At 38.8% G+C, this 20,729-nt stretch overlaps 1 protein-coding gene across 1 annotated transcript; it reads right to left on the bottom strand.

Annotated features, from left to right (window-relative positions):
- Positions 1–3,765: 3,765 nt before the first annotated feature.
- LOC101859064 (S-crystallin SL11) lies at positions 3,766–20,301 on the bottom strand (the record flags this gene model as incomplete). Its single annotated transcript, XM_005090365.2, is given in 6 exon segments — positions 3,766–4,400; positions 8,464–8,568; positions 10,571–10,689; positions 12,143–12,235; positions 15,130–15,327; positions 20,000–20,301. Coding segments are annotated over 5 exon segments (624 nt in total). The 3' UTR covers positions 3,766–4,235.
- Between the last annotated feature and the right edge of the window lie 428 nt (positions 20,302–20,729).

Below are 20,729 nucleotides of genomic sequence, written 5' to 3'. Positions count from 1 at the left end.
GTTTCAGTCTGTCAGTCTTTCTCTTTAGCAGCACTTAATGACTGATATCATGTCGATAATAATTATGCTTCTCTTTACTCAAAGTGAGAATGTAACTTAATATAAGTAACAACAAAAACAACAACAATAACATCATCAACAGCAGCAAAAACAACAACAACAATAATAACAACAACAACAACAACAAAATACAACAGCGAATGATTAGGAAACGCAATTGTCATAATACTGTACAAATTTACAAAGAAATAGGAAACTATTTTCCTTTGTCAACTAAGTAGCATTGACCTTTTATAAGACAAATCATCAGGTTTGTTTGCTTCTTTCTTTCTTTATCCTGACTGAATAGAGCGATGTTTCACTTTCTTTCAGTTTCAGGAGGAGGGGGGGGGAGGAGGAGGAGGCAGAGGCGAAGAAGCAGGGGGAGGTGGAGGAGGTGATGGAAGAACAGGAGAAGAAAAAGACTGACAAGAGGAAAAAAGGGGAGGAAGAGGAGGAGGAGGATGAAAGAAGGAGGAACATGAGAAAAAACGACTAACAGGTAGAAAAAAGAGGGTAGAAGTAGGAGGAGGAGGAGAAAAAACTGAAAAGAAGAAAAGAGACATGGGAGAGGAGGAGGGCGATGAAGAGGATGAGGAAGGAGGAGGAGGAGGAGGAGGAGGAGGAGGAGGAGGAGGAGGAGGAGGACAGCAACAACACCACAACCAGCAGAGTCACTATCACAACAGAAACAACAACCACTATAACAGCAACAGAGATAGCGACGACAGCAGCTACAGCAGCAGAAGTAGCAATGTAGCAGCTGCAGCTGTAGCAGGAGGAGTACCTATACCAACACCATCAGTGCCACCATCATCACCTCCAACAACAATGACACCACCACCACCACCACCACCACCACCATCATCATCAACAACAACAACAATATCAGCACAACAACAACAACAACAAATTTAAAACAAAACAACAACAACAACAACAAGGACACTAACAATAACAACAACTGAGTATGTGATAAGCTTGCAAGTTATAAACTCTGATTTACTGCCTTTACCACCACCACCAACAACAACAACAACAACAACAGGTTGATTTAAATCAGTTGATTTTTTAAATTTAAATCAACTTGATTTTTAAAATAAAAATCAGTGATTTAAATCACTTAAAAATTTTTTATATTTTTATTCGGTTTTTACACATTTCAACATTCAGAATTCCTTTCCTTGGTTTCATAAAACAGATATAAGGTTCAGTAGACTAATATAACCATGCTTAAAAGTCTGATTTCCCCCCTTTTCACTGTAAAATAATACAGTATTCAATTTACTTTTTTTTTCCATAATTGAAATCAGAGCTGGGTTGATTTAAATCAGTTGATTTTTTAAAAATTTTAATCAATTTGATTTTAAAAATAAAAATCAGTGATTTAAATCACTTTTCAAAAAAATGTATTCAGTTTTTTTCATATTTAAACTATCAGAATTCCTTTCCTTGGTTTAATTTTAAACGGATATAAGGTTTAGTAGACTAATATAATAATCATGCTTAAAAGTCTGCTTCCCCCCCTGTCACTGTAAAATAATACAGTTCTCAATTTACTTTTTTTTCATAATTGAAAACCAGAGTTGGGTTGATTTAAATCGGGTCGATTTAAATCAGTTGATTTTTTAAAATTTAAATCAACTTGATTTTAAAAATAAAACTCAGTGATTTAAATCACTTTAAAAAAATGTTTTCTGTTTTTACATCTTTAAACATTCAGAATTCCTTTCCTTGGTTTTATAAAACAGATATAAGGTTTAGTAGACTAAAATTGCTTAAAAGTGTACTTTCCCCCCTGTCACTGTAAGTAGTAAAATAATACAGTATTCAATTTACTTTTTTTTCATAATTGAAATAATTAGCATTTTCTTTTTCTTTTTAGACAAACACAAGCGCGTGCTCACACACACACTGTAATAAAAATAAAATGCAAGTTTATCTATGCATAATTACCCCCCCCCCCCCTTCCTTTTAGACTGACATTTTCTTCATTTTTTGTCTGTAGCCATAATTCACTGATATAGCAGATTAAGGCTTTCTAAAATTGCAGAGTTGCTTAAATTAATCATTAGTTAAAATAAAGACAATGCATTTTGCACTAAAAGAACATACTTTTAGCCACCAAAAATCCCTAACTGTGTCGACATTTTTTTTAAAATAAAAAAAATCCAAAAAATCCGATTTAAATAAAACAAAATCTGATTTAAATAAAAAAAATCGAATTTTTTAAATATTTATAAAAAATCAATAAAAAAAATCACCAACTCTGCTTTCAGCCACACTCGTTAATGTTAGGGTAAGTAAAATCGAACACCGTAGCCTTCTCAGATACGGGTAAAAAATCCCTGATGTCTCGTGTGAAAGTTTTGCACAAGAAAAGCAGCATCAGCATTGTTTGCTGTTGGAATAAGGGAACATTAAAGGAAAGGACACCTTGACTTTGTCGTTCCATTAATTATAAATGTACTTCTGGTTATCATTTAAATGAGTAAGAGAGACAGACAGACAGACACTATCTCTCTCTCTCTCTCTCTCTCTCACCCCCCCTCTCTCTCTCTCTCTCTCTCACACACACACACACACACACACACACACACACACCCATACATACAAGGCTCAAGGTCTGTTTATTTAATCGCACCTAATGAGTCTTATAAATCCAGTTAACAATCATATTTTAGTTCGTGAGTTTTTTGTTTGTTTGTTTTTTAAGGATAGGGAACACTTTCTAAAAATTGGTCTAAATCATACCCTTTGTTTTTCGCATGTACCTGCTGAAGATCACTGATCAGTGTCTCCACTAGTTATAGTGCCTTATCCTTGCCTGACTTCTTTCTGTTTGATACAAAAGACAACATGTGTAAACTATTGCTCACAGTTCTCATTGCCATAAATGTCAGGTTTTTCCATTACAGGCTGCTTTTTTCTATTACTGAGTACGACTCTGACAGTGACAAACAGATTTACAACAGTTAGCAATAAAGTTAATTAAGAATAACTGTAGTGTTAAATTCTAAACAGTGCACACGAAGACTTCAGAACTGATGATGGCAATACAATAATAATTTAACCCATAAGTGCATGAGGTCTTAAATTTTGTTTTTATAAGTTTCCTTTCTGGTTGTAATAAAAGGTACCTCAAGTTTTTTTTCTTAAACATTTATATTTTACAATTAGACTATTAGTGACCGATTTAAATTTTGCCCAACTAGTTGGGCGCCTTACACGAATGGATAGGCCTACGTTTTTTGTTTTGGTTTTTTTTTTTTATAGTAGAGGGCTTTACGGAGCTCGCAACTGCATAAGGTCATATGAGCGCCAAGGGGTGGATGTCAACAGAGAAGTCTTTACAGGGAATCAGACTTATTCTGCTCACCTCTCTAGCTTCAACAGCACAAGGTGCGCTTCGACTACCAAGGCATCCCAAAAATAGCAGGTCACAAGAGTGACAAACATACAAAAGAAGTAGATGAAAAATGACAATAGTAAGGATTAGGAAAGAAAAAGCAGCAGTTCCCTGTTGTAGATCAGGCACAGTTATGAGCGTGACATGAATCAGCCCATTTACAATTCTACTGTGCTTGAACGAGAAATGTTCCCCCTTTGGGAATGGCCTAAAGACACTACAGTCAGTGGCACTGCCCCGGGGGGCACAGACCTATGTGAAAATTTGAACACAGTAAGTAAGTAAGCTGACAAAAAATGTAAACAGTAACAATATCAGGAATTTTAATTACTTTTATTTACAAATACAAAATATAATTAGGTGAAGTTACAAAATGATTGCAAAATTGACTTTAGAACCGGGAAAAAGACCAAATTCAAAAATTTAATGGCGATGTGCACTTAAAAGCATATTTCTCAAGCAGAGGGCAGGAGGGGCATGTGTTGCATGCTTTCTTGGTATTGTCCTTAGACAAACTGCGTCTCTTTTCTGAGTTGGTAGAAACATCAAGAAAAACATTCCTGCATTCTTTTTTTTTATATTTTTAAAATTTTTTTACTTCAAATCCAATTGTTCTTTCTATTCTGCCTGGAATAGGTTGCCCACGGGCGGCTTTCCTGTACCTGATTATTTAACCTACGTCAAGATTCGTAATGTCGCTCTGTGACTTTTAAAAAAAGTTTCCAATTGATCACGATAAACGAATACCCACGCCTCCGGGTAATGGGTTCAGATTCGCTTCGAATATTCAGCCAACAGTGACGGGTCGGGATGCCATATAAGCCTTGATTTTGTCATTAGCTCCAACTTTGTCCCTCAAGGCTACGCACAATGGGTAGTCATCTAATGGTCCTGCGAAGTTCTTCAAATAACCAGTGAGGACGTCAAAGAGGGCGATATCAGCAAGGGTCATCTGGAAGTGGAAAACAGTACACAATGTTGACATTGGAAGAGGCCGCCCAGGGCACAGCTCTGGGGTTTTTGAGGGATAATATCATGTTTGACAACATCATGTTTTTGTTTTAATGTAGGTGTTTTAAATTTAAATAATTTAGGCCAACCCAGGCTGAAACAAACGCAACATCACTGCAGATCCAGATAGACTGAGACACTCGATAAAAATCCTCCTCACAAGGGAATCGACCTCGGGTTTTCCGCGTATGATTGCAAAGAGCCTAACCTCTACACCACAGACGCTGGTCTACACCAGGTGGCGGTAACAGGAGAAAAAAGAAAAGTAGTAAAAATGTCCAACATAAAATGTCGTCAACAGTGGCGACGCGTCTATATAATCAAATAATCACTGCTTCCGTTCCTAATTTTGAAACATTGTTGTAGTCAAATTCACCTGTAAACGTAAATATCATAAATTAAATGTAAAATGACGTTCATATTCACCAATGAACAGTAAGCCTAACATTCAAAACGCTTTCATTGCCACAGATATAGCCTGTTCACCCCTTTCGAGCCGCTCTATAAGGAGTCACAAGCCTTGATTAAGTAAGCTTAAAGTGAGGCAGGAAGAGTCTACCAAAAGAGTTGAAGGGAACATGTATACAGCACTCAACAGTTTCATTGCCACATACACCCTTTCGGGCCACAGTTATAAGCAGTCACAAGCACTGCTTATGTAAGCGAACTATTACACTGGTCGAGACTACCTCACAAATGTTAGGAAAACTAGCTCCTGATAATCTCCTGACTGTTGCGAGTGCTTGTTTTTTTCCCCTCAACTTTTTACCGTCCTATAATCAGATCGTGACCTCGATTGTGACACCGGCTTCTGGCCGCGAAAAGTTTGGCAAAAACAGCCAAATGTGAAATAAAAAATTGACAATTGTCATACTCTACCAAAGAGTTTAAACGCGTTGGTAATACATGTATAGTACTGACATTTCTGTTTCTTTGCATTGTGTTTGTGTATTCACATCTGAAGTTAAAATTTTATTTTAGTTGAAATTAATATTTAATGAGGTACTTTCCCGATTATTTTGGCTGTTGAAATACAATATAATGAATTAAGAATTTGTTTTCATTCACAACTCAGTGTTGCTGCCTCGAGTAAAATTCTTGCGTGATATCTCCAGGCCCTATCTGATCCCGTCTCCCTGTCAAACAAGTCAACCTTCGCCCTTGGTCGTCAACTGTCTTGATCCAATGTTTAACCTTCACGTATATTTTGTTCATATACAATGTACGATTTCTCTTTTTTACTTCAAAGAGAGCTGTAGTCACAAACTGGGAACACGTTTAAAACAGGCACGCAAGGAACAACAGTAGGCGTCCATATTGGCCTGTGAAAGGGAGGCAACAGTTCACCAATTGGTCGGTATATTTTAATAATTTTTTTTTGGGGGGGGGGGGGGGATACATAACTGCCTTTCCTTCTGTAGTTTTCCTGAAAGGAACTTCAAAACAAAATCACCGCCGGTAGGAGGGGACAATGCTCTGAGATACCTTTGCTCGTATCCACAGCAGAAACAAGAGCACATTTGTGAAAATCACATTAAATACTATTCGCTCCATCATCACAGACAGGGAATATACAGTTTTTGGAATAACAGAAACTTATATCATGCCTACTTTAGAACCACTTTAGTCAATGTAAAAGCGTTTGCTAGCTTTACATTTTTTGTTCATTTCCTATTTCATGACATCGTCCTTTCTCGACAAGGTTAAGTTGGTGAGCTTTGAATATCTCTGAACAACGTAGGTTCAGAAACGACATCCTGGGAATAACAGCTGTATTCTGCCGCCGTACCAGGGTTTGGAAAGATACTACTTGTAACAGCCAAAATAAAATACACAGATGCGCCACCTAGAGAGAGAGAGAGAGAGAGAGAGAGAGAGAGAGAGAGAGAGAGAGAGAGATTGCCACAGTCGAGATATATGGGTTCAACAAAAACTTTAGTAGCCTACAGGTTGATCCAAAAAAACTTTACAACTTTTTTTCTGAATATCTCGTGCAAAAATTGTTCTAGAATGCTGTAATTTGGGACCGACACAATTTGTTCAAAAGGAATTTGTTTGATATAAAATCCACGAAGAAGAAACATTTTTTGAAAACAGAAACGGCTAACAGAAAAAAGCACCCAAAAACACAAAGTTCACCAATGTTTAAAGATCTTGTAAAAGAAGTCGTGAAAAGATTAGTTGACCTTTTTCTTTATTTTCTCTTTGACATTAATTTCCCATCCCTTTGACATTTAAACAATATTTAATTTCTTTTACAGATTTTTAAAAACCTAATGATTACATTCTGAAATTCCTAGAAGCAGTGCTCCACATTCCCTCCTTTGAACTCGACACATCTTTAACGCGTCGTTCGAAATGCTCGTGGCGTCCTAATACAAGGACCTGCTAAACCATGAGTTTTTAAAGCCATATACACTCTACATGCTTACTAAAAAATGGTGTCTAGAGAAAATAGAGTGGGGGTGCCCAATAGACAGCATTTTTTAAGTTAACATACCCCGCAGGGTGAAAATCGGCCTTGCACTAAACCAAATGTCTTCGAGGAAATGATCCCTCTTTACAAGACAATCGAGGAATCATGAAAACATTGCCATGCTCTGATCCATGTCATCTCGGCCTAGCGAAGATGAACATGGTATAGTCGTAGGTTAAGATATCGATATGCCATGAGAATGCACACTGTTGATGTGTAGGAAAGTCCTGGCTGCAGATCGTCTACGGACAGACGTCGGACTCGGCTACTAAAATCTGCACTTTGGTGATGTTTAAAGGGCTGCACATGGTGCGTGTTCGACCTGAAGTGGTCATTTTTTAAAGAACTTTTTAGTTCTGATTCGCTATAGATCAAAACTGATGGAACCTCTCTACTCATGACGCCAAAGGTCTTGAGGACACCTAAGCATTCTGTCCATGCCGTGCGCAGAACGGAATATCAGGGATGGTGAGTTTGTGGAGAAGTAATGTTCAGTACAAAACGCTCTCTGCTCCCTGATCTCAACAGGCAAACAAAATGTGGGAAAAATAATATCTGCAAATTTCTGTTGACTTGTTAGACTGCTGTAGTTTGCAATAAGGAGCATTTGGTGCAACTTTAAAGTAGTAGGCCTAATGCGAAATGGTGCGTCATGCTATGAAAATTGCGACAAGGTTGGAAATGGGATCTTTTTTTAAAGCGCTATATAGAGCAAAACCATTTATTGGACTTATGTAAAATACGTATCATACAAATTCCTTTTGGCTTCCAAACGTTATGTCCAAATCTGAAACGCAAAACTTCAGTATGGAGGAAGATATTTACAAAACAAGTTGTAAAGGTTTTTTTGGATCACCCTGTACTTCAAAATGGAAAGAATGACGACCAAAAATTGAAACAAAAAATTCTGGGGTCGAATATATATTGAACAAATCAAAACAGAGAATCAATCTCCGTCATATGGATCAGTATATTACAGCTTATATGCACTATAACCCCCACGGGGCGGTGCTACTGTCTGAAGTGTCTTTAGGCCATTCCCAAGAGGGGGGGGGGGGGGGGGCGGGGCATTAACATCTCGAATTCTTATGCACAGTAGAATTGCAAATGTAAATGGGCCTATTCATCAATGTCACGCTCAAAACTGTGCCTGAACTGCAACAGGGAACTGCTGCTTTCTCTTTCTTAATCCTTTCAATCGACATTTTTCCTCTACTTCTTTTGTATGCTTGTCACACTCTTGTGACCCGCTATTTCCGGGTGCCTTGATAGTCGCAGCAGACTTTGTGCTGTTGAAGCTAGAAAGGAGAGCAGAGTAAGTCTGATTCCCTGTAAGGACTTCTCTGTTGACATCCACCCCTTGTTGGCGCTCATGTGAACTCATGCAGTTGCAAGCGCCATAAAACCTCTACTAAAACAAACAAACTTATAACTTATAAGCTCTATAAATTCAGCAATTTGTTGAAATCACCCAAATTGCATAGATTTTGTAGACACGAATATTATGAAGAAAAATTAATCATGTTACCTGATTTCCTACAACATAACCTGTTCCACTGGCTTTTAGAATTTTCTCGAAGAATCCAAAGAAGCGAGGCATAGTATTTTTCTTGCAGTCTTCGGTCAGCTCTCTCTGTAAGTTATAAACAAAAAGAAAAGAATTTAAACTCTCAAACTAGCTACCAATCTATTCTAAAATAGCAACTACAACAACAACAACAGCAACAACAACAAGACAGACAAAGAGAGAGAGAGAGAGAGAGAGAGAGAGAGAGAGAGAGAGAGAGAGAGAGAGAGAGAGAGAGGGGGGGGGGAGAGAGAGAGAAAGATAGAGAGAGAAGGAGAGGAGAGGAGAAAGAGAGAGAGATAAAGAGAATGCGTGACAGATTAGATAGATAGATAGAGAGAGAGAAGGGGGGAGCGAGAGAGAGAGAGAGAGAGAGAGAGAGAGAGAGAGAGAGAGAGAGAGAGAGAGAGAGAGAGAGAGAGAGAGAGAGAGAGAGATAGATAGAGAGAGATAGATAGATAGATAGAGAGAGAGAGAGAGGAGATGAAAAGGAAGAGAGAGAGAGGAGATGAAAAGGAAGAGAGAAGGGGAGAGAGAAGGATGACCTTCCTTACAAAAGAGTAGGGGAAGAAAAAATAGGGGTATAGATTAAAGTAGATTAATGGTGTAGCTACCGACTACGATGGAGCGAGAGCAGGATTGATTTAGGGCAGTCATGGAACCTTTTGAGCAAGAGAAAGTCAGGAGAAAGCCATGTCAGGCCACCGTCTTTGTAGTCTCAATAACTCAGATGTGAAAGAATTCAGGGTGGTTCGTACGTGCGCTGGTGTGGTCTGCTCCTTCTCTCCTATCAAACAGCTAGTATTATTATCCTTGTCTCTCCTTTTTTGTGTCTTGTTTTTAACACCTCTTATCTTCGGAACTAATATGACCTAATTGTGCTGCAAGTGTCGTAAAGTAGGATGGATTTTGTAACCAGTTTTATTCACACTATACACGAACGATTGCCAAATAAACAACAGTAACATCAAGTTGATCAAATTTGCAGATGATTCAACCAAAATTGGGTTCATTCAGGTTGACCATACCGAAAATGCTTACTGGAATTGTGTACTAAACCTTTCTGAATAGTGTGAAAGTCATAAGCTGCTTTTAAATGTGAACAAACCTAAAGAACTTTAGAAAAAAAAAAAAAAACTGCTCCTGCAGCCATTCGAAATTAAAAATGAAAACGTCAAGCAAGTGTCAGATTATAAGTATTTTGGGTGTTTCAATAGACAACAAACTGGACTGGCGTGTCCACAATTCTCTCCTGCTTAAAAAAGTGAACAAAAAAAGACTATTTTTTCTACGGAAGCTCATGTATTTTACAGTTGATAAAACATTGAAGTCCATTTATTCTATCTTTCAACCATAGAAAGTATGATCAATTTCTGATTAACAGCATGGGCCAGGAACACAAGACAACAAGATAAAGAAAAATTAAATCGATTAATATGGAAAGCGTGCAAAATTTCAACATCTACATTCCCCTACTGGGATGAATTGTACCTTATAGCTTGCACTACTAGAAAAATTAATTCCATCTTTTTGGAGAATAAGCATCGACCTTGTTCCCTCAAATAAAAATATCAGTCAGAAGTAAAAAACCTAGGCCTCTGATCTGTAACAAATAAAGATACAGAAGGTCACTCTCACCATCATCCATCAAACTTCTTGTTATAAGTATTCATATGACCTTAGAGCATGCATCAGGATACCATTGAGTTACAATCAGAATACTGAGTATGTATTTAGCCTAACATAATTATTGTTTATATTACTGTTCATTTATATTTATATTATGCATGGGACTGTAAGCCTGTTTGTGTGAGTGCAAGCATACTGCATGTGCGTGCACGTTTGTGCGTGTGTGTGCATGTGTGTGTGTGTGTGTGTGTGTGTGTGTGTGTGTGTGTGTGTGTGCGTGTGTGTATGTGTGTACGTAGTGAAACACCAAACCAATGAGCCAGAATCTGGGCAATAAAAATGTATCTTATCTTAAAACGCTTACCCCAAAACAAAAAAAACAGAAAAAAATTGCAGAAGAGTGGCATGATCGAATGATTGATTTGAGAAAAGCACCAACATGTTTTTTTTGGTCCTGATACTGGTCATCAATTGAAACCGCTATAACCATGAAGTCCTGAATGAGGTTCACCATCTGTTCGATATGAAGAGCTTCTTTGTTGTTCTTCCCAAAAAAACCTGCAAGGAGGAGGATGGATAATTTCGAGGATTATTTTCATGTTAACAATAAAATCTTTTTTTTTTCTTCAATAAATTAACCAATACGCATTATATAATGAGCATGTGTGACATGGAATCTACAGTACGTAAGAATATTGGTGAAAATGTTTCCAGGGGGCAGGTTACTTCTCGAGCCCATTTTTTTAAAATATAGAGAAAAATGGCATGAAACAAGCATACTTATATACCTTGGGTCATGCAGACAAAGATTCAAACACCTTATTTCGAGAAAATCTTCACGTTGTCATGGAAACAGCGGTCATATTGGATTTTGGACATTTTATGGTGGGTAATCATTTTTGTATTGTTTGACATGATAAGTCCATTTTTGTTTCGAAATTATCTTGTGGACATATAACTTCAATTTACTGACCAAAAATATTTTATAAAAATATGTACTTTTTAAAAGCGCCAGTGTATCTCCAAACTCAGAAGACCAATAATATTTTAGGGGTAGGGTAAGTGAAGCCTACAGAAAAAAATAACACTTACTGAGCAGGTCAAATAACAAGGGAAACCATGAACATTTCTGTTCTATTTTGGCTCGTTACCAAGGACACAGGATGTTTTTATGGCCGTTTTGATACTAAGGACTACACATTTAATCTTACAATTACAGGGAATCAGAAGAAGCGTAATTTTACAGAAAGTATATGATGTATACTTCCAAAAATTGATATCTGAGCCCAAAACTGGTCAAAAAAACCCACTTGCCCCCTTAATATATTCAAATTAAAGCGCACTATACACATATAATATATCATTTATGTTTTGCTTTGTATTATTTTGAAATTTTAAACTTCTATTTTTTTCCCTCATTCATACTTTGCTCTTGGTCTTTCCTTTATGACTGAAATAGATAAATTATGTTCCTCTTTTATTTCTCTCATATTCTCAGTCTGTTTCATTATCATTAATTGAAAATTGGCAGCAAACCCACCCATCACAGATAAAACTTGTAAATAATTTTACGAACTGATCCCTGTATCAGCGCAAACTTTGTCCCCCTCCTACCCCCCCCCCCCTTCCACACACAAATACACACATAGACGCAACACACACAAAAAAACAACTATAGTGCTCAGTAATTGTCAAAAGTAATAAAAATCACCATACTATAAAGCTAAACGAAACAAATCATCATCATCATCATTATCATCGTCCTCATCATCCACAGAAATAGCAGCAGCAGCAGCAGCAGCAGCAGCAGCAGCAGCAGCAGCAGCAGCAGCAGTAGTCGTCTTCAAAACAACACACCTAAATTTTTAAGACAAACCAACATGTGTCAGCACTGCATTTAAAAATCAACTATGACTAACGTTACAAAACGTCCATAAATACAAAACCAAAATGGATTTATAGCTCTAGCCACCAAAAATGCCTTTTATTTGTGCAAACTCAATTCACTTACCAAACTCCTTGGCAAAATAGTTAGCAATAGCTATTGACTGTGCATAGACTTCTCCATCTACCTCCACCCATGGTGACGTTCCAAAGGGGGCCTCTGGAAAGGAATAAAGACGGTTAAAGATACTTGAAGGTCTGAACTGACTGTGCTTTAGCACGAACAAAATACTTCAGTTATGTGAAGCATGGGAAGAATCATCTGACGTGCTTAAAGAATTTGAAAATGAAGACAGAGGCGAAGCGTCTATATAATCAAATAACCACTGCTTCCCTTCCTAATTTTGAAACATTGTCGCAGTCAAATTCACCCATAGACGTGAACCTCATAAATTAAATGTAAAAAGACGTTCATAATCACCAATGAACAATAGACTATGCCTTACCTTCAAAACCGTTTCATTGCCACAGAAATAGCCTGTTCGCCCCTATCGGGCCACTCCATAAGCAGCCACAAGCTTTGATTAGGTAAGCTTAAAGTGAGGCTGGGAGAGTCAACCAATATAGTTGAAGGGAACATGTGCATAGCAGTCAGAACTGTTTCATTGTCGCATATACCCTGTTCACCCCTTTCGGGCCACAGTTATAAGCACCCAGACGCGCTGATTATCTAAGCGAACTATTACACTGGTCGAGTCTACCTCACAGATGTGAGGGGAACTAACTCCTAATAATCCTTTGACTCCTGCTACTACACTGCTAGTGCTTGGGTTTTTTTCCTCGACTTTTTAACGTCCTATAATCAGATCGTGACCCCGATTATGACAGCGGCTCCTGGCCGCGAAAAGCTAGACAAAAAAACCAGCCAAATGTGAAATAAAAAATTAATAATTGTCGTGCTCTACCAAAGTGTTTCGGCTGTCTGGTATAACATGCCATTGTAGTGCTGACATCTGTGCTTCTTTCCTTGGTGTTCGTGTGTTCAAATCTAAAGTTAAATTTAAGGTTAGTTAGAATAAATATTTAATGAAATACTTTTCCGATTATTTTAGCGGTTGAACAAGCATACAACATGAATTCAGGATTTGTTTTCATTCACAACTAGAGGTGTGCGAGTCCAGCATATTAAGATTCGAGTCCACACTCGAGTATCTGCTCTGGACTCGAGTAATTACTCGAGTAATTACTCGAGTCCCACGGCTCTAAAGACTCGAGTAATTACTCGAGTAATAGTATCCCAAAAGGGAATTTTAGTGGGTTTCAAAAAAAGTTTTGTTGAATATCGGACAGAAAATAGAGTGCCTTCCTTGGAGGGAGCTTGAGTAGGCTTATGGCAATTCTAGACACATGCTGTTTATACCGTATTTATTTTATTTTATCTTAGGAAGTGGCTATTCTCACCCCAGGTGAGAATAAAAATGTGATCGACCTCTCACCCCGGGTGAGACTTGCCAGCGTTGGCTATTCTCACCCGGTGTGAAACAAAACCGGTTTTTCCTAATTTCTGAATACTTCCTATCGGGGAGGATGATTAAATAGACAAACCCCTTCTTTAAAAAAATGATATTATAACACAAAAGTAAAACTAATTTGACGGTCTACAAAGATGCTACTGCTATTTCACTTTTAGAATAGAGCCGAACTACCCTAATCGGCATTTTGTTTTGCCCAGAAATTCTCGCAATATCTAGGCTACTCCGCTCTCTCTCTCTCTCTCTCTCTCTCTCTCTCTCTCTCTCTCTCTCTCTCTCTTTCAATGCCCGCAGATAAAATTGCATGTTTTTAACACTAGAGAACTGGAACGTTTGTTTACACCACAGAATTCAATTTTTAAAAAGTGTAGATCTAGAATTCTGTGGTTTACACTGGGTATCACGGTAAACGCACACCGGAAGAGAATAGCCAAAAGACCCCAGGTGAGTGAGAAGCTTAGTGAGAAGCTTACAACTGTATAACAACTAAGCTAGAATAGAGGTGGTCTTTATCTTATCTTTTCTTTTCTTTAAAAAAAAATAAAAAAATTCTCTATTACAACAGTAAGAATAAAATGTACACGGATTGTAAACCTCAGACAGTGCACTTCATAAAGAAAAGAAGTTTGATTGGTCATCGTGGGTTTTTAACAGTGGTTTCCTTTTTGCTTTTTTCTGGGGGGGGGGGGGGGTTCGTTTTTTTCCTTTGGGGGAAGGGATTTTTTTGTTTTTGTTGTTTCTTTTCCTTCAGTTTAAAAAATTGCTTATTAGAATGTTTCTTTTATCTATTCTTAACTTTAAAAAAAAACAAATTTTTCTCCTTTTTTTCTGTTTTTTCCCCCTACAGACTCGAGTCTGGACTCGAGTCCAGACTCGAGTCCTTACTCGAGTAATTTACTTGTGACTCGAGTCTGGACTCGCTGCATGTATTACTCGAGAACTCGAGTCTGGACTCGTTACTCGCACACCTCTATTCACAACTCAGAGTTGCCGCCTCCAGTGCCAGTAAGATTCTTGTGACTTGTGTGAGTGTGATATCTTCAGGCCCTATCTGGTCCCATTTCACTTTGATTACCCTGTCAAACAAGTCAGCCTTCGCCCCTGTATGAAGACTGTAATTCGGAGGTCAATATCATTCTTGCACATTTTGTGTCATGAAAACTGGTAAAGTACTGACCTTAAATCTTACGAGGTACTGAACCCCAAACACAAATATCTATTGTGCTCCCCATGAAATACACTGAATACATAAATCGCCCACAGTGTTTGCAGCACGAAATTGATTCCCAGTAAGTCTACAAGTTATTTTATGGCGTAATCAATAGGCTAACATGTTGAAAGGAAAGGGAAGTAAAAATAGAGTTGCAAGTGTGACCAAATAGGCCTACTTGCATGTGTGAGAAAATTTTGTTGACTTGGGCATAAACTGTCGAAAACTATGTATTGCAGCTGTTCACGATTTTGCTTCCTGATCTCTGTTCCTATTTTGGTGTGCGCGCAGGCGAGTCGTCGATAGAAAGCAAAGTAGTAAACACGCGCACACACATACAACTAAATATACAAAATCAATAATATCACGTACTTGACTTCCACTTTGCCGACCAATCCTCTAGAGAAAACCTAACGTCCTCAAAAGGTTTTCCTGCGGCAGCAAACAACAGTCGAATCATTTCGGCACGGCCCATATAGTCGACATAGAAGATTTTAACCTTTGGGCTGGACATGATGCTGGTTGAGAGGAGATGATTCCAAAAACAAACTGCTGGGAAGGCTGAGCAAACTGAAACAACAAAAAATCAAGCTGCTGTAGACATTGGGTCATTCATAATGGGGACAAACAATAATTTTAACTCTGGTCCAGGGTTGCCTGATTTATTTCTGGTGTGGGGCCAGACGACAGGCAATTTTAGAGCCAAATTAGTTTTGGGGCCAAATCTCAATATTTCTGCAAATGTATTATTTTGTCCTCTTTCGAAGAGGTTATCAATAATAATAACAGATAGCATGTGTATCCCGCAAATTTCCGCTCAACAGTTAAGCTCCATGTACTTTACCATCTATTTTATTACCCCAGCCGACTTGATAGCATTCTGAAACAACCTCAACCTCCTGGGAAGCATACAGTGCAAGCTGCCATTTTATAGGCGTTAAAACACTACTTACGGACAATTCAAGGTTTTTTGCCGTTAATAAACGGGTACTCATTCCCACCTGGGTGAAGTGAGGAACATTCATGTAAAGCGCCTTTCACAAGGACACAACATATATATTATATTGGGCTCCTGATGGGATTCAAACTCACTGCATTACGATTGCGAGTCCGACAGCCTAGCTGCTAGGCCATCGATGCCATAGTAGCACAACTGCCACTCTACATCATATGACCCAAAACTGGCTTTTAGGTTCTTTGACAATTTTCGTCGGGTTAACAATGAGCTTGATAAATCGGTCATTACAAAACTGAGCTCACTTTGGTCGACTTTAATTAATTGGCTCGCCTGCTGAATAGCCTACAACAATACAGACAAAACCCATATTTAAAACAGTTCTAACGGACATAGGTTTACACATGGAAAGGAACAGAGTGTACAAGGTTACGTTCTTTCATTGTAGAGGGGTAATTGAACAAGCCGAAATGAGTGAGGGCATCAAATCATATTCAAAATCTGTATTTTATAACCGTCAGCAGTCCAAGCTCTTGTGTCTAGTATAATTATGTTTTTATCTCCTTTTTCTTTCTTCTTTTCTTTTCTTCTAAAGCTATTACTGGTGCACAAAATAAAAAGAGCCAGAGAGCCAAATAAAATTCTTCGGGCCAGACGCAATTCAAAAGATCTAAATTTCTGGATTTAATTTGGAGCCAAACTAACAACCCTGCTCTGGTCCAGCTTAAGCCTGGGCAGGATTTGGCTTCGGAATAGGTACTAATTGCAATTCTCACGTCCACCAAGTAGTGTTGAGACCATTGCAAGCATTTAGAACTGGGCAAGTCCAAAGTCTTGACCTAGCAAAATATCCTACAATCAAAAGGAAACATTATTTTAACGCATAATAGAAACTTTGAGTAAAGACTTAGTGAACATATGTCTAAAGAAATGCTCAAAATTGGCATGTTTCTAATTAATTTAGTGTCTTCAGTTGGTTGTTTAAATTCAAATACATCTACCACCCCTACACTTCCTCTCGTCCTACTAGGCGGATTGATTGAGCCCATTTCCTCGATAAGGGGTTAGCAGGCCAAGGCCAGGATAAGGCTTCAATGCCATCCAAGGCTGACTCAATTCCTGGCCAGTTTCAAATCCTTTCGTCTTTTCTTAAATGACAAGCTCGAGGCAGTACAATGTCCATAGGCCCTACATGAAAATGAGTAGTCAATTAAATCATATAATAAACAGGGCAAGAACTCTAAAAATAATTAGTTCATTATATAAATAGAGTGACCCACACAAATCCCTGATCTACCTAATCTCACAACAACGATAAGCAGTTATTCCATGTGAGCATTCATTGTTGGGGGGGGGGGGGGGGGGGAGATGGGAAATTCAGTATTTAGAGAACTTCTGTCTCTCCGCAGACGGGTGGAATGCCTATCTAGGCTATCTGACGGAATTGCCATTGGAATAAATACAGTCGAGTCCATTTATAACAGCCTCGGTTTTAACAGGAACTTGGTTATAACAGTGACTTTTCAAATCCAACAGAGAAACGTTTAGTAATACAACAGAGAACAGAACAAAAACAAACAAGCAAACAAAAATAAGTAAATTAATAAATAAAAGTGAACAAACAAACAACCAAACATGTATTACAAAGATGTTCCATTAGTCTCAACACAGGTGGTTGGTAGGAGAACAACAAAATTAATGACAACGATAAAGGGAAGTAATGAAGAAGGCTTTATTATTCAAATTACAGGTAAATACTTTATTACATCCCCTGGACTTGGAATTGGGTTTGGGATATGCAGATCTCAAGGTGTTGGGACTCGAGATTTGCAAAATTCCAATTTTTGGCTATTCTGCCCAGCCTAGCAGGTTAACCGGAAGAGCGTTCTTTTCGATCGATGACCCACTTACAGACATATATGGTCCAGACATGGACCCTGACTTAAAGTCTGGAACTTAAGATAACCACCTGCGAGATGAGATGTCTAAGGAGAGCCGTCAACAAAACCAGACGGGACATGGTCAGAAACAAGATCAGAGAAATGTCCTCCTCTACATTCGAAGGCTAGCAATCGGGTGGTTTTGACATGATCTCACACGTATGGCACCCACAGAATTCTACACTAAGTGTAGAATTCTGTGATGGCACCTAACCAGCTTGCCAGTAAAACCTACTACAGGGAAGCATCAGGGTACAAGGCCAGAGGAAGACCAAGAAAGACATGGATCCTTTTTGTTCGATTGTTTTAGTAATTGTTTTAAGGCACTTGCAATACAATAAGGTCATATAAGTACCGAAGATTAGAGGTGTTACAAAAGAGTTACAAACACAAAAAGAAGGAGGGGAGATAAAGACGATAGACGTTTGATAGGAAAGAAAAAGCAAACCACACGTTACCAGAGCACCCGCCAACCACCCGCAGACCTGGATCCAGGGTGTGAAGGATACCGTGAGAACATACAGTGAATCCCACCCAGCCAGGCCAATCAAACTTGCTAGATCTAGAGACAGGACGAGGCTCTATCTCCCCTCGACGCCCAAGAGGTACAAGAGGACAGCGGACAGATACAGTAAAAAAGACCCACTTACGTCGCCCGCGAGCTTGCGCCGGGCGCCGGAGTCAGGCAGGGGTCACGCATGCGTGCCGTGGGAGTCAATACATGTAGCCAATAATGAAAGAGAACAATGAAAAACAAGCCTCATCTTTTTTAGCAAATAGACTCAATCTATGAATAGAATATAAGTTTTACGACGACAAGAATAATCCCCTTATTAGTTTCTACCAAACTAAAGATGTCTAATGCGTCCCGTGTGTGCATATGACCTGATTAAAATTGCAGTTGAGAGCGCGTTGAAACACTTACCGACTAGAATTAGATCTAATAACTATTGTTCTTAACGCGGCATCTATATATGTATGCACCAAAAGTTTGAAAGAAAGGGGGAGGGTGGGGGGGGGGGGGGGGGGTGAGAGGGAGGGGACGAGGGGATGAAAACGTGACACACGGTAAACCAACACAAGGTGGAATTGTATTGTTGGGATGAGCACAGGAATATTTAGTTTATAGATCTACTAATAAACGGCACATATACGTGCTACTTATAACTTTAGAATTCTTTCTTTCTCCTTTCCCTCTTTTGTTGTTATTTTTCTCTCACAGCTGGGTCTTCTGCTTCTGTTTAGAACATGGTTTACCTCAAGCCAAAGCGAGTTTATAAAATATACCATTCTCATTAAAAATGTGTACGTAGAAGGAGGACATTCATTTGAATGACACTATCTTTTTATTTGAAAGAAAGCACAATAACAGCAATTCAATGGCGAAAAAGAAAGACAAACAGACAGAAAGAAAGAATAGAGGGACATTACAGTTGAGTAGGAAGTAAAAGGGTCTGAGAGCAGTCCCCCTACCCCCATATACCCTCCCATCCCGCAGAAAAAAATGGCAAAAACAAAACAAAACAAAAACAAACCACGCACACACACACACACACACACACACACACACACACACACACACACACACACACACACACACACATAAACAGCAACAATAACCCCCTCCCCCCTCAAAAGAAAAAGAACTAAACAAACAAACAGCAAAATAAACAAACACATGGAATTTATGCTGTTTGGAAGCTGTCTAAAAAGCCCATGACAGCTACTTTTTTGTTGGAAGCACTGGGAAAATAAAACACTGAACACTGAACACTCACAGCAGGGCAGTCATTCTAGACAAAAAAAACAACACTAAATACGATGGATGCTCTGCATAATATAGCGGATACACCTGCTACAACACGTTTTTGAATGAATTAAAATTTAAATTTTGGAAGAACGCTTTTTCAAAAACGGTTAGGCTGATTAAAAAAAAACAACCTCTTCCGGTGGAAGAGGCGACTGTTTTCTTCGTTTAATTTGACTTTAGAATGAGAGGCGAGAGGTCATTAAAATTTTTTAAAAACCCACTCCGCACTGAACGAACCCGAACAGCAGATGAACAACAGTTGATCTGCGCACAGAAGGGGTTGCTATTCCTACTCTTCTTCTGGAGAAACGAAAGAGAGCTTCAAAACAAAGACCGCAGCGCCATCTGAAGCAATGAGCGGACTTCGGCGGACACTTTTTGGGCTGAGTGAACCATCTTGTTATGTACTATCTTTGTTCTAGATCTATGTCAGAGCTGCATTCAGAAAGGACGCACGTTCTAACATTTAAGGGGGAAAATGCGTTAGCCCTAAGCTTATACACATATAATAAGCCTAATAAGCGATAGCCTACTCACCAAATTGGAGAACGTTTCGGTGAAGTGAAACTGAAGCTTCGACAGTGAGAAATTATGGCAAGAACTGGGGATCAAGTTATATATTGGCCGAGAATCTAGGCCTACACAGTAGTCTTCACGGGGTTGTTAAATGGGGCCAGAGTTCGGTCGTGGAAGGCGTTATTGGGAGTCGACTGCCCATATTTTAACAGTTGATGTTGCACAAAAACGCTATTTTTTATTTTTTACCTCGAAGGGTTTTGTCGAGGTTCCTTCGCAAAATTACGAAAGATAATTCGATCGGCTTCCAAAAAAAAAAAAAAAGAATGATAAACGAAAGTAATCCTAAATTATCTGAATCGAGTCTACCTCATTTGCATAAAAGGGAGGACTTCCGTAGTTTCAGTTGCCACCGTGGACAAGCGGGGCTTTTTCCGTACCGGTCTACCTGAGTTGTTTTTTTTGTGCGTCCATGTCGCGGTAAGGGATGAACAGAAAACAAAACAAAACAACGATTTCATTTCGCACGTGTTTTGAACGGGAAAAAAACCCTAACCCAAAAACTTACCCGGGTTAGGGGTTGGGTTTCTTCTTCATTGTATTTTGTTGAGGGTTAGGATTAGGGGTAAGGGTAGGTGTAGGGTTTGGGGTAGGGACAGGGGTAGGGTTGGTTAGGCCTCTTCTTAATTGTATTTGTAGAGGAGGTCATTTGTTACGAAAGTCCTTCCTGTTAGGATGAGACAGTGCATTT

This window comes from Aplysia californica, unplaced genomic scaffold (genome assembly GCF_000002075.1).
Source record: "Aplysia californica isolate F4 #8 unplaced genomic scaffold, AplCal3.0 scaffold00016, whole genome shotgun sequence".
NCBI classification, from domain to species: Eukaryota; Metazoa; Mollusca; class Gastropoda; order Aplysiida; family Aplysiidae; genus Aplysia; species Aplysia californica.
This window is presented reverse-complemented; position numbering and strand designations above follow the sequence as displayed.